A 14,356-nucleotide genomic window follows, 5' to 3' on the forward strand; every position below is an offset into this window, starting at 1 on the left:
GATTATGGCTTACAAGTTTTAGGGAATTTCTGATAGAATCATAAATTAATGATTGCATTTCTTTCGAAGAACTTATGTCGTTCCCCCCCTACTTTTGCAGGATGAACGGTTTCCAAGAGGTACTGGGCTGGAGTCGGGGACGCGAATCCAGTCCGTGCTGTGCCTGCCAATCGTGACCGCGATCGGGGACCTGATCGGCATCCTGGAGCTCTACCGGCACTGGGGCAAGGAAGCCTTCCGCCTGAGCCACCAGGAGGTGAGCCCGGGCGCCGCCCGCGGGGTCTTAGCTGCGCCCGGCTCGCCGGCGGCGCTCGTGGATAGTGCCCAGTTAGTGACTGGACACCTAGTGAGTGAGCATTTAAAACCGGAGCTTGTTTAAAAATATCTTGACATCGATGCTAATGATTTTTAAAAACTTTTTTTCATTTTACGGTGATAGTGGTGTTGAAATATAGTAATTTATTGCAGTCAGGATCCATTTGGACCATAAATGTAAAATACCATGTTGTTAATCAAATTAAGCCATCATGTGGCTTTGGAGGGTTTTCACATTCTGGTTGACTTTGCGTCCCCTTGGAGAGTTCCTCTTCCTAGAACGTGTCCTGAATCAATGCTCCAGCGTTAGAAACATTTGGGAGACATCCCTAGTGGCTCAGGGATAAAGAACGTGCCTGCTAGGGCAGGAGATGCGGGTTCGATCCCTGGATGGGGAAGATCCCCTGGAGAAGGAAATGGCAGCCCACTCCAGTGCTCTTGGCTGGGAAATCCCATGGACAGAGGAGCCTGGCGGGCTGCGGCTCCATAGGGTTGCGAAGAGTCGGACACGGCCTAGCAACCACCAACGTCTGTTCACTGTTCCTCGAATGGAAACGGCTCGGTGACGCTAAACTGAAGACTGCCGTGACCTCTCTGTCACCCGCAGCGCTCACCCAGGCCTGGGGTGGCCGGCGCCCTGTCCACTCACCCAGATGACCGTCGGCCGCTCCAGCCCCCTGGCTCCCCGCCGCCGGCCGGCCGGCTCCTCTCCGGCAGATCCCGCACCTCGGTTCCCCCTCTGCTCAGGCTTCTCTGTCCCCCCCGGGCCGCCTCCTCCGGGAGCGCACTCTGATGCCACCTGCCCAGGATGGCACCTTCCCCGGGCCCTGCCCGTAGGTGCGAGTGGGCATCTGTTCTCTGAGAACAGTGCTGGGCCCCAGCAGGCACCCAGGAATACTCATTAGATGAGCAGGGGAAAAAAAAAAAAAAGGATAGCTAGCAGTTTAAGGGCTTGTCAGCAAAGTTTGGGGAACATGCCCTCATTTTTAAAGTGGTCACAAGGAGCTCATTTGAGTCAGTCCTAATGAGGTGGATGAACCTGGAGCCTATTATACAGAGTGAAGTCAGCCAGAAAGAGGAAGACAGATACTGTGTAGTAACACATGTTTGTGGAATTTAGAAAGATGGTCACGTCGAGCCAGCATGCCGGGCAGCGCGGGAGACACAGATGTAGAGAACAGACGTCTGGGCTCAGTGGGAGGAGGCGAGGGGGGATGACTTGAGAGAATGGCATTCAAACAGGTACCTGTGTGATGTAGATGACCAATGCAAGTTCAGTGCAGGAGTCTGAGCACCCAGAGGTGCTCTGGGACAACCCAGAGGGGTGGGGTTCGGAGGCAGGTGGGAGGGGGGAGCAGGATGTACACGTGTACTCCTGTGGCTGATTCATGTCGTGGTCTGGCAGAAGCCATCACAAAACTGTAAAGTAATTTTCCTCCAATTAAAATAAATTAATTAAAAAAAGAAGGAAAGAAAATGGTCACTAGAAGGAAGCCTTTTTAATAGTGATTTTGTTGACACAAAAAATAATTATTTTATGATAAGTTAATTGGATGACAGGGCTCTTAATCAATGTATCTTCCTTTTTATCCCAAATTAAGAGCAACAAGAGAACATTACACTCAACCATAAAGAAGTGAGAAATAGAAAAGAGAAATTTTGTATGTATTTGACAATTTGGTTTTTCAGAACATTCAAAGATGTGATGACCTCACAAAACTTAAGCTAGTGGCCTTTGTTGGGATGTCTGCATGTGGCTGATGAAAACTCGCTTCATACTTTCTTTCTTTTTCTTTTTTTTTCAGGTTGCAACAGCAAATCTTGCCTGGGCTTCAGTAGCAATACATCAGGTGCAGGTGCGTCCTTGGGGTGTTTTCACAGGGCTTCCTGAGAGAAGGGGCGTTTGGAGCACATCACCAGGAGACAGAGTGGGGGCTAGCAAGTCACCCAGGGCTTTCTTTGTGGATATTAAATGTTTTCCTGTTTCTAAAATGTCTGATCTGGTCACTTATATTTACCTACTCCCTGCCTTAAATGTCTTCCAACTAATTCTTTTGTATTTTTAAATAGGATGTTAAATTATTTGCATTCCATATTGTGGTTTTTGTTTCCCACTGAAAGCCCAGCAATGATATCCTACTGGCAGTAACATGGATATCTTTATGATCCATTTCCTAAATTAAAACATCCACTAAACTTAGTGGTATATGAAAACATTAAGCTTAAATTTAAATTCCTTGATTCTCTTGAAAGTGTGATCTAATTTAAAAGATCACAAACTGCACAGAGTTTCCATGATAACTAGACTCTTAAGTTCAGGAGCATGGCAGCAATAGAATTCTGTTTTGTTATCTTCCACTGCTTCTTGTTTTGTTTAAGTCCATTTCAGCAAACTCAGATTGGTGAGGAACTGTCTGATAGGGAGAAAATATGTGTGTGTGTGTGTGTGTGTGTGTATACATTAGTTCAGTTGCTCAGTCGTGTCCGACCCTTTGAGACCCCATGGACTGCAGCGCGCCAGGCCTCCCTGTCCTTCACCAACTCCCGGAGTTCACCCAAACTCATGTCCATTGAGTTGGTGATGCCATCCAGCCATCTCATGCTCTGTCATCCCCTTCTCCTCCCACCTTCAATCCTTCCCAGCATCCAGGTCTTTTTCAGAGAGTCAGTTCTTCAACTCAGGTGGCCAAAGTATTGGAGTTTCAGCTTCAGTATCAGTCCTTCCAATGAACACACAGGACTGATTTCCTTCAGGATGGACTGGTTGGATCTCCTTGCAGTCCAAGGGACTCTCAAGAGTCTTCTCCAACACCACAGTTCAAAAACATCAACTCTCTGTGCTCAGCTTTCTTCACAGTCCAACTCTCACATCCATACATGACCACTGGGAAGGCCATAGCTTTGACTAGATGGACCTTTGTTAGCAAAGTAATGTCTCTGTGCTACATATATATATACACACACACACACAGCAAATAAAATATATAAAACATATATATATATATTTTAAGATAATGGTACGAGAAGCAAGGACTTCCTGGATCTGACAGTACTGTACGTAGGTGGGATATATGCTCAAGTACAATTTTTAAAAACTTTGAAGTAGTGATTGTGTTATGGCTTTTTAAATAATAAAGTAAATAGTATTCTGCAATTTTCATTCCTAAAATAAACAAAAATCCCCTCAAAATTAATAGCCGCTGTTTTGTATGGCAGGTATGCAGAGGTCTTGCCAAACAGACTGAACTGAATGACTTTCTACTCGACGTATCAAAGTAAGTGTTCATTTCTAGGGATGTGGTAGCTCTAACTGGCCAGCAGTTCAGGTCAGGCGCCGGCCTTGGTCGTGACAGGCCGCCGTCCACTGCAGTCAGTAGCAGAAGATGTGTCTTTATCAGGCGCGTGATCTGGTAAGTGTGGTCCATCAGGTTTGGGATTAGAGAGTTTCATTCTCATCCACATTCAGTTCACAAGTGAAGGATCAATGATGTACACGTGATCATCTTAGTTTGCAATTCAGCATACTTGTAAATGACTCACTCGAAGGTATTAGAAACTATACAGAGAGATATATGTTTCTGTTTCCGTAGCAGAGAATTGGCAGCAATAGCAGGAGGGGAAATGTTGTAGTTTATCATTTTCCCGAAGTCCTCTCTGGCCTTTTCTGTGAACATAGGTAAATTAAAACATACTATTAACATAATTGTTTCAATTTTCCCACATGTAGCAGCTCAGATGCCATTCTCAAGAAAATGCTACATTTCCCCGGAGTTTAACCTAGGCAAACTCTCTTAGGCTGGCAGTGGAAGCAAGTACAAATGTTTATTAAATGTCAGATCCACACCAGATTTGCTTGCTACAGGGAAGGTCAGGTATTAACATCTGACCGTCTGCTCAGCGGCTGAGATCTGAGAACGCCCCAGGCTGTGGTAGCTTCAGGGCCCCGCCCCACGACAGGGAATTAACTCCAGGAGCAGCTCTGACGCTGTTCCCGCTTACGTGTCCCTAGCTTACTCATCACCAAGTCCTGGAGTCCCCTCACTCTAGATTCTGAAGTTGAGTCTTTGTGTTTTGAAATACTAAATTAGGGAAGTTTGGGTCGGAGGGCGTGCTCTTTTGATCCCCTCGGCCAACGATCAATATCTTTCCTGAGACAGAATGAAACAGTGTGTCTGGACCCCAGATGCGACTGCTTCAGACACGCCTGGGAAGGGAAGCTGTGCTCAGCCTCTCGCTAGCCCATCTGGACACTTGCGAGCCTCCCAAAGCCCCGTTAAAACCCTCATGTGATGCGTTAAATCTCTTCCCTAGTGGGAAACCCGTTTTCTTCACCCTGTTCCTTGCAGGATATTCCTCAGTGGATGTTGTAACTAAGCATATTAACAGCTTCAAGTCAGATGATTTCTCTTCTTGAAAAAGGCAGTTTATTGCTCTAAGTTACCTTAACCTGAATACACTGCTGAATTCTCACAAACCCACACTGAGAGTGCTACCTTGCCAATGGTCTGTGTGAAGAGTATTTGCTACATATTCCCTGTAACACGTGTCTGCTGATTTATCTGTTTCTCTGGTCTACGTTTTAGTGTATGTGCCATATGCCCCACAAATATTTACTTGCAGTTCATAATGATGAATCTTTATTTACTTGGGTAGAGTTGTCAGGTCCTATCATTACTTGTATTCTGATATTTCTTCCCAAATGAATTTCCCTGCTGTTTTCTAATATAGTTAAACTACATTCTAGCTTTTGGGACTTTCAGTGATTATTTATATTTTTATCTTATTAATGAGATTTAGCAAATTTCAATATTTTTATTTTATATCTGTACCAATTTTATTTCTTCATTGTTTTAGTTAAATGCTACAAACTTTTTCTCTGCCTTGAATACTTGCTGATAAAGTAATTACTGAAGGTGATCCCTGGAATTAGAACCCTTATACTAAAGCCAATGATAGACTTCCATTTATCTCTTTAAAATAATACTATTGGTTGTTTCCACAAAAGGACAATAGTCAAACAACATATACCTTTCTGTTTTTTTTTTATTTAAATATAGACAAAATTGGGAAATGTATTCAAAGTTTAATATGTTCTGTGTTCTAATAACATTACTTAAAGATTTTACCTTTCTTTTTTTTCAGAACGTATTTTGATAACATAGTTGCAATAGATTCTCTACTTGAACACATAATGGTAGGTTGCCTTCTGTTTTAAAAATGATTTTGTTTAACCCTTAGTCATGTCCTGTTAGGGGCTCCCCTGGTGCTCAGATGGTAAGGAATCTGCCTGAAGTGCAGAAGACCCAGGTTCTGTCCCTGGGCTGGGAAGATCCCCTGGAGAAAGAAATGGCTACCCACTCCAGTATTGTTGTCTGGAGGATCCGGTGGACAGAGGAGCCTGGCGGGCTGCAGTCCACAGAGTCGCAAAGAGTCGGACACGACTGAGTGGCTAACACTGCTCCTATCACGTGTCTTAATATATGATGGAGCATTTTAATGTACAAGACATACGTGCTGTTTTAAATATGATAAAAGGGATCTGGAGGCATCTCCTTGATTGATCTGTCACTTCTGTTAATTTCGGAGGGGTTTTGAATAATGTTTTGAAAAATACCACAGAATTTTCCATTATTTAGTGGAGAGCTAACTTGAACAATCATTTAATTTCTTTTTCTTTCTTGAGAATACCTTTTGCATGTAGGTTTTGTTAGGGATTTCCGATGGGTTCTCTCTAACCCTGAGTCTTAGTCTTAATCACTTCTCTCTTCCGGAGGACTCACAGCCTGGGGCTGAGGCTCCAGGAGGTAGGGTTTGGTTTCCCCGCACCTGATGTTGCCGCGCTGGTGCTCAGGAGAGGGTCCGCCGCGGGAGGGGCCCAGGGCGGTGCAGGCGGTGTGTGTGTGGGCCCTGCGTGCCAGGCAGGCTTGCTTGGGGCCATTCATGCCTTCTTGTGTATTTGATAAGTGTTCTTTCTCCTTCCCATTCTCCTGCTCTTTCTCAAGACATAGTAATCCTGTGCAACAAGGATTCTTTTCATCTCCAGGCTTAGTGGGGTGCGCTGATCTGTTTCTCGATGTCATGGCAGATCAGGCATGGAGTGTGCCATCTCAGAGTCTTGTAGAAACAGAACGCTTCCTGAGGGTAATGCAGGGGTCATTGCTCTCAGCACATTCTCTCTGTGAGTAGTTACGCTGATGGTTTTACCGTTGACCCTTGAGATGCAGGAGTTTGAACAGGCCCACTGACACATGGACGTTTTTCAGTTGTAAATGCTGCAGTGGACACGACCCACGGTGGAGTCTGTAGATGTGGGACTGTGAATACGGAGGAGCCACACATGTGGAGGGTGATAGAGGTTATATGTGGATGTTTTATTGTGTGGGCTGTGTTCAAGGGTCAGCTTTGTTTGGACAGAAAAAGAAAGTAACTGATTGCACAGTAAAAAGAAAAATAGCCTCTTTGGTTATGACAAAATTTAAGGAATTTATAAAGCAATGAAAAGTATTTAAGAAGACATAAAAATATATAATATGGACTGACTTGTACCAGGAGTACAAGAAATGCCATTGACCAGTTCTTCTATTCTTAATGTTATATTAGAAAACAGTTTTACTGAGATACAGTTCATGTAGAATGCAGTTAATCCATTTAGAGTGTTTCATTCAGCGCTCTTTAGCATATTCTCAGATAGCCGCAGCCATCGCCAGGCAATGTTAGAACGTTTTCGTTACTTCAGAAAGAAACTTCCTAGCGTTTTACCTGTCACCTGTTTGTGACCCCATCCCCTCAACCCCAGCCCTCAGCAGCTACGGATTTCCTTTCTCTTCTGTGGATTTCACCTAAATCCCACATAAAAGGAATCATGTCATATGTGGCCTTTTGTGTCTGGCTTCTTTCACTTAGCGTAATGTTTTCAAAGTTCATACGTGTTGTAGTATATTTCATTACCTCATTCCTTTCTGTAGGCAACTAATATTTGGTTGTATGAATATGCATACCACAGTTTTGTAATCCATTCATCAGCTGGTAGACATTTGAATTTGTTTCCACATTTTGGCTAATGCAAATGGTACTGTTTTGAACATTTGGGTACATTTTTTGTTTGTTTGTTTTAACCCCTGTTTTCAGTCGTTTTAGGTTAAGAGTGGAACTGCTAAGTGCTCTGATTACCCTGTGCTTAACTTTCTGAGGAACAGTCAAACTGTTCCGTGGCACTTAACACGATTTTACCTTCCTACCAGCAGTGCACATGGGTTCCCATTTCTCCACACTCTCACCAACACTGGTCATTATCTTAATTTTAGATTATTGCCACTGTAGTAGATGTGAAGTACTATCTCAGGGTGACTCTGATTAGCATTTCCCTGGTGACTAATGATATTGAATATCCATCCATGTGATGAAAGATTCAGCTCCACGGGCGGCTTTTTACTTTAGTTTTCAGTGTTGAGTTCTAAGACTTCTTGCATTTTATATACCACTCCCTTATTTGATGTATAGTTGGAAAATATTTTTCCCATCTGTGTATTATTAATATCTTTTCACTTTCCTGACAGCGTGAAGTACTAGAGTTTTTAATTTTCGTGAAGTCTAATTTAGCTTCTTCTGTTGCTCATACTTGTGTCATATCTAAGAATCCATTACCAAATCAGATACCATGAAAGCTTACTCCAATCTTTTCTTCTAAGAGTTTTGTAGCATTAGCTTTTATGTTTAGTTAGGGTATTCACTTATGTTAGTTCATTTTTGTTCATGGTGTAAGGGTCCAATTTCATTCTTTTGCATGTCATTACCAGCAGCATTTGTTGCAAAGACTCTCCTTTCGCCTTTAAACGTGGTTTTCCTGGAATCGGTTGAGCGTGAACACATTGTTATCTTCGTGTGGTCTCAGTTCTATTCAGTTGACCTATGTGTCCAGCTTAATGATAGTACCATCTTGATTACTGTTGCTTTACAGCAAGTTTTGAAATCAGCAAGTGTGAATCCTCCAAATGTGTTCTTCATATTCATTTCTCTTTGGGCTAGTTTGAGTCCCTTGCAATTCCATATAAATTTTAGAAACCAGCTTGTCAATTTCTACCAGTAGTTCATATGGGTTTCTCATAGGGATTTTGTTGACTGTAGATCAATTTGGGGAATATTGCCTTCTTAATAATATGAAGTCTTCCAATATAGCAACATCAGCATTTTCCATTTATTTAAATTTTCTTAATTTGTTCAACACTATTCTGTGATTTTCAAAGTATAAGCATTGCCTTTATTTTGGTTAACTTATTCCTAGATATTTTATCTTTTAATGCTCTTATGCAGGAGACCTGGGTTCAATCCCTGGGTCGGGAAGATCCCCTGGAGAAGGGAATGGCTACCCACTCCTGTATGCTTGCCTGGAGAATCCCAGGTAGAGAGTAACCTATTGGGCTACAGTCCATGGGGTCACAAAGAATCAGACATGACTGAGTAGCTAACACTTTCACATAAAGTTATTCCTAGATGTTTTATCTTTTAATGCTATTTAATGCTGTTATTAATGTGTTCTTAATTTTATTTTCCAATGTTTCATTGAAAATTTATAGAAGTAAACTTGCTTTTTATATCTTGATCCTCCGTCCTACAGTCTTGATGAACTCATTATTTCTGGTGGTTTCCTGGTGGGTTCTTTAGTCCCTTCATCCTAATCTGTATAGCTCCGTCTGTTACATAATTGTCCTCGCTAGGTCCCCCAGGGCCGGAGAAGGCAACGGCACCCCTCTCCAGTACTCTCGCCTGGAAAATCCCATGGACGGAGGAGCTGGTAGGCTGCAGTCCATGGGGTCGCTAAGAGTCGGACACGACTGAGCGACTTCCCTTTCACTTTTCACTTTCACGCATTGGAGAAGGAAATGGCAACCCACTCCAGGGTTCTTGCCTGGAGAATCCCAGGGACGGGGGAGCCTGGGGGCTGCCGTCTATGGGGTCGCACAGAGTCGGACACGACTGAAGCGACTTAGCAGCAGCAGCAGTTCCCCCAGGGCAATACTGAATTAGGGGATGGTGAGTGTGAATTTTCTGCATCCATTCTGCAGTCTTTCACAGTTAAGTATATGGGTTAGTTGTGGACTTTTCATAGGTAGTCTTTATCAGGGTGAGGACATCCCCTTCTAGTCCTAGTTTCTTTTAATGTTTTAAAACATGATTGGTTGTTGGATATTGTCCTCATTTATTTTCTCTGCATTTATTAAGATGACCATGTGTTTATTTAAATTTTTGTCTTATTGATCTATGGTGTATTATACAGAGTGGTTTTTGGATGTTATATGAACCTAGCATTCCTATGATATATCCTACTTCGTCATGGAGTGTGATTTACATTGGAATTACCTTGAATTTTATAAAACCTTAGTAGAGTTGATGTGTTTAGCATACGGAGTCTTCTTGTACAACAGCATTGTCTTATTTTCAATTAAAAAAATCTCTCTTGGTTGAACGTACTGACTTTGATCCCCCATATTTGGTAAGTTGCTTTTTCAGTTTACAATCTCAGATTTTCAAGAAAGATAATTTATAGTGACAAGTGAGAGCAGTGGTTCTTCTTTCCCAGTGTTTACGCTGTGTCCTTTTTCTTTTTTAATGTGTTTGCTAGGACCTAAGAATACTGTGGAATGGAGCAGGGAGAGTGAATATATTATAGTTTCTTTAATGTGCACGCTTCTCATGTTTCCTTGCTTTGTATAATTGTTGAAGGTCCCCCAGTAGATATTGTCTATTAATTTAAAAATGTTTCCTTCTGTCCCTTTCTTTGAGTTTATACCAGATTGGGTGTCAGACATTATCAAACTTTGTAAGTCATTATTAAAATTATGTTGTTTTTCTTTTTTTTTTAAATTATGTAGTTTTTCTTCCTTTAATCAATAATAGGGAATTATATTAATTTATCACTTAATGTTAAATGACTCTGGCATTCCTGGGATAATCGACCCCTATGTAGTTGGGGTTTACCTGGTGGCTTGGATGATAAAGCGTCTGCCTGCAATGTGGCAGACCCGGGTTCGATTCCTGGGTCGGGAAGATCCCTTGGAGAAGGAAATGGCACCCCACTCCAGTACTCTTGCCTGGGAAATCCCATGGACAGAGGAGCCTGGTAGGCTACAGTCCATGGGGTCTCAAAGAGACAGACACGACTGAGCGACTTCACTTTCACTTTTCATGTAGTTGTAGTCTTTACTCCTGAATTGGTTGCTATTATTTCTTGACTTTTTCATCTGCATACATAAGTAAGATTGCTTAATGGCTATCTTTTTTTGCCTGTACTTAAGTTCCCTTCCTCATGTGTAATTCAGTTAATGGAGATTTTCTCCTGCTTCCCGCTCTCTCATATCAGACTTGCCTTGAGCTTGTTTGTCAGTCTGGACTCTTTGGTCTAAGGCAAAAGACGTCACTACCTAATTCACATTAGCCTGAGAGAATCAAGGGGAAATTTCTTAGCTGTATCACACTGGAAAGACTTGAAGGTTCAGAATCCTATCATTGCTGGACCTGGGGGCTCAAATTACATCTTCAGGAATAATCGTTCTGTGTCTGCGCAGCTCACCGCAGTATGGTCCTTGTCCTCTGGAGACTTCACTAGCGATAAAAACAGCAAACTTCTACTCCTTCCTCTTTGGCCTTCTAATCTTATATACTTTTTTTTGGACACAACCGGATATTTTCAGTCTTTTTAATTAACTTTTATGTATGACAGCTGCAATTTCATAGATATCATTTACTAATGAAATTTACAGGATACCTTTAGTAGTTTATTTGCTCATCAATTTTGCTTACACTCCAGGTCGTCCTATTCTTTCTTGAATTTATCTATTTATTTTTTCTTGAGCTCATCTTCTTTTCCAAAATAGTTCAAGAGTAGTGATTTTCTGAGTACTTTGTACTTTTGCAATATCTTTTATTTTGCCTCGTGTCTGAATGTTAGTTTGATCAGGTAAAGAATTTTAAGTTTAAAATGTTTTCCTCAGAAATTTAAGATACATTTCCACCGAATTTGAAATCCTCTGTTGCTGTCAAGAATTATTTCTGCTTCTAAGTAAACCTGTGTTTCTATGTAGGAGAGAGAGGTGTGTAGGAGACAGGTTGGCTTTTATAACGACCTTGTGGCTCAGTTGGTAAAGAATCCGCCTGCAATGGCGGAGACCTGGGTTTGCTCCCTGGGTTGGGAAGATCCCCTGGAGAAGGGAAAGGCTGCCCACTCCGGTATTCTGGCCTGGAGAATTCCATGGACTGCAGAGTCCTTGGGGTCTCAAAGAGTTGGATACAACTGAGCGACTTTCACTTTTCACTTTCTGAGGCTTGGAGTTCATAACTGTTACCAAAATATGCCTCAGTTCAGTTCAGTCACTCAGTGGCGTCCGACTCTTTGCGACCCCATGAACCACAGCACACCAGGCCTCCCTGTCCATCACCAACTCCCAGAGTCCACCCAAACTCATGTCCATTGAGTCAGTGATGCCATCCAGCCATCTCATCCTCTGCCGTCCCCTTCTCCTCTTGCCCCAAATCCCTCCCAGCATCAGGATCTTTTCCAGTGAGTCAACTCTTCACATGAGGTGGCCAAAGTTTTGGAGTTTCAGCTTCAATATCAGTCCTTCCAATGAACACCCAGGACTGATCTCCTTTAGGATGGACTGGTTGGATCTCCTTGCAGTCCAAGGGACTTTCAAGAGTTCTCTCCAACACCACAGTTCAAAAGCATCAATTTTTCGGCGCTCAGCTTTCTTCACAGTCCAACTCTCACATCCCTACATGACCACGGGAAAAACCATAGCCTTGACTAGATGAACCTTTGTTGGCAAAGCAATATCTCTGCTTTTTAATATGCTATCTAGGTTGGTCATAACTTTCCTTCCAAGGAGTAAGTGTCGTTTAATTTCGTGGCTGCAATCACCATCTGCAGTGATTTTGGAGCCCAAAAAAATAAAGTCTAACACTGTTTCCGCTGTTTCCCCATCTATTTCCCATGAAGTGATGGGACCAGATGCCATGATCTTAGTTTTCTTAATGTTGAGCTTTAAGCTAACTTTTTCACTCTCCTCTTTCACTTTCATCAAGAGGGTTTTTAGTTCCTCTTCACTTTCTGCCATAAGGGTGCTGTCATCTACATATCTGAGGTTATTGATATTTCTCCCAGCTATCTTGATTCCAGCTTGTGCTTCTTCCAGCCCAGCGTTTCTCGTGATGTACTCTGCATATAAGTTAAATATGCCTAGGATTTCTTTTCTAATTCTTTTCCAGCCTCTGAGTATCGTTTCAAACTGAAAGTTTAATATTCAGGGAGAATTGAAAAAATAAATGTATATTTAGAGTTACTTATCTTAAAGCAGAAGTTTTTTCTACTACTTATAATTGTTTTCAGTTGATTTTCTTGATTTTTTGACATATTCAATAACATTATCACCTAACATTAGAACTATTGTCTTTTACCTGCTGGTGGTTTAGTGGCTAAGTTGTGTCTGATTCTTGAGACCCCATGGACTATAGTCCACCAGGCTCTTCTGTCCATGGAATTCTCCAGGCAAGAATACTGGAGTGGGGTGCCATTTCCTTTTTCAGTCTTTTACCTAATTGTGTATTAATATTTATGATAACATATCTTTGTCTTGTTCTTAACTTTAATGTCTTAACTTTAATAGGATGATTCTGATATTTTGTCATTTTGTATGATGTAGACTGTAATTTTCACATATTATTAGGATGTCTGTGTATACTGATATATATATATGCATACATACATATTTTCTTCTATTTTGCAAAAGTTTTATCATAAATAATTTTGTTACATATATTTTTTTACATATATTTTTGTTACATATATTTTTTAACAGCCATGATGAAAGTCATGTGATTTTTCCCTTTTCTATTGTTTATGAGCTATAATAATAGACTTTCCAATACTGGAAGTTGTGAGTAAAGTGTAATTTTAAAATATCAAATTTAAAAATATTATTCTCGTTTGACTTGCTGATATTTTTGTTATAATTTTTCTTCTCTTTCCAAGGTTAACTTGGTTTATGATTTTCTTTTTTTATAGTATCTTAGTCAATTTTCAGTATCAGTGACATAGCAGGGGTTGTAAAAGGAACTGGAGTTTTGTTCTGTCTGAACTTGTGTGTGTGTTAGTTGCTTAGTCATGTCTGACTCTTTGCTAACCCATGGACTGTAGCCCTCCAGGCTCCTCCATCCATGGGATTTCCCAGGCAAGAATACTGGAGTGGGTTGCCATTTCCTTCTCCAGAGGATCTTCCTGATCCAGGCATCTGTCTGAACTTACACTAAATTTAAAGTTTAAATTAAATGAGACTTTATTTTTGAAGATTCTTAAATAATTTGTATTTGAAATTATTTGGGCCTGATGCCTTTTATGGGGATAATTTTTTTTTTTTTACCATATTTCAGTTGTCTGTTTATTCTGATTTCATTCAGATATTTCTCTCCCAAATTCATTTTCTTTTTCTATAAAATTGTCCATTTCATCCAGATTTTTACAACTATTGACATAAATATGTGCCAGAGCATTAGGCAACTGACATGACCACTAAGGAGGCAGATTTCACCGTATGTGATTTAACGGTTCAGGGTCATTATTATTATTTAATAGTTCAAGATCGCCCGAGTTTGCCAACAGTGCAGTCCCAGCACTTCCCTCCTTCCTATATGTTGTCCCTCCTCCTCAAGTGCTTACTGAGAGTTGTCAGGTGTTAGAGGTACCTGGTGTGTTCTAACCTGAGGGCTGGCAAGCTTATTCTGAAGGGCCGATAGTAGAGCCACAGTCTCCTACACTCATTCAGGGCTGCTACTGTAGCAGAACCACTCAGAAAGCGTGGTTCCTTCCCAGTGAAACTCTGTTTACAAGCACAGGCAAGCGGGGTGGGTTTACATGGCCTGTGGACCTTAGCTGACCTTTCTCTAAGCCTGGTTCTGGGCGTTTGGGATACCGTGGAGGAAAGGAAGCAGTTTCTACTGCCCTGGAACTCATGAGTCAGCCAGTGGAGGAGACAGGTCACCTGGGAGTGGA

At 41.6% G+C, this 14,356-nt stretch overlaps 1 protein-coding gene across 2 annotated transcripts in view; it reads left to right on the forward strand.

Moving 5' to 3' along the window:
* PDE10A (phosphodiesterase 10A) overlaps nt 1–14,356 on the forward strand; it is a 552,081-nt gene that overhangs the window by 480,218 nt on the left and 57,507 nt on the right. For both annotated transcript variants that reach the window (XM_065931006.1, XM_065931005.1), the window contains 4 exons: nt 101–256; nt 2,121–2,171; nt 3,532–3,590; nt 5,458–5,509. In XM_065931006.1, the coding sequence (XP_065787078.1) occupies nt 101–256; nt 2,121–2,171; nt 3,532–3,590; nt 5,458–5,509 (318 nt within the window). The remainder of the gene's footprint in view (nt 1–100; nt 257–2,120; nt 2,172–3,531; nt 3,591–5,457; nt 5,510–14,356) is intronic.

The sequence above is a fragment of the Muntiacus reevesi genome, chromosome 3, assembly GCF_963930625.1.
Source record: "Muntiacus reevesi chromosome 3, mMunRee1.1, whole genome shotgun sequence".
NCBI lineage: Eukaryota > Metazoa > Chordata > Mammalia > Artiodactyla > Cervidae > Muntiacus > Muntiacus reevesi.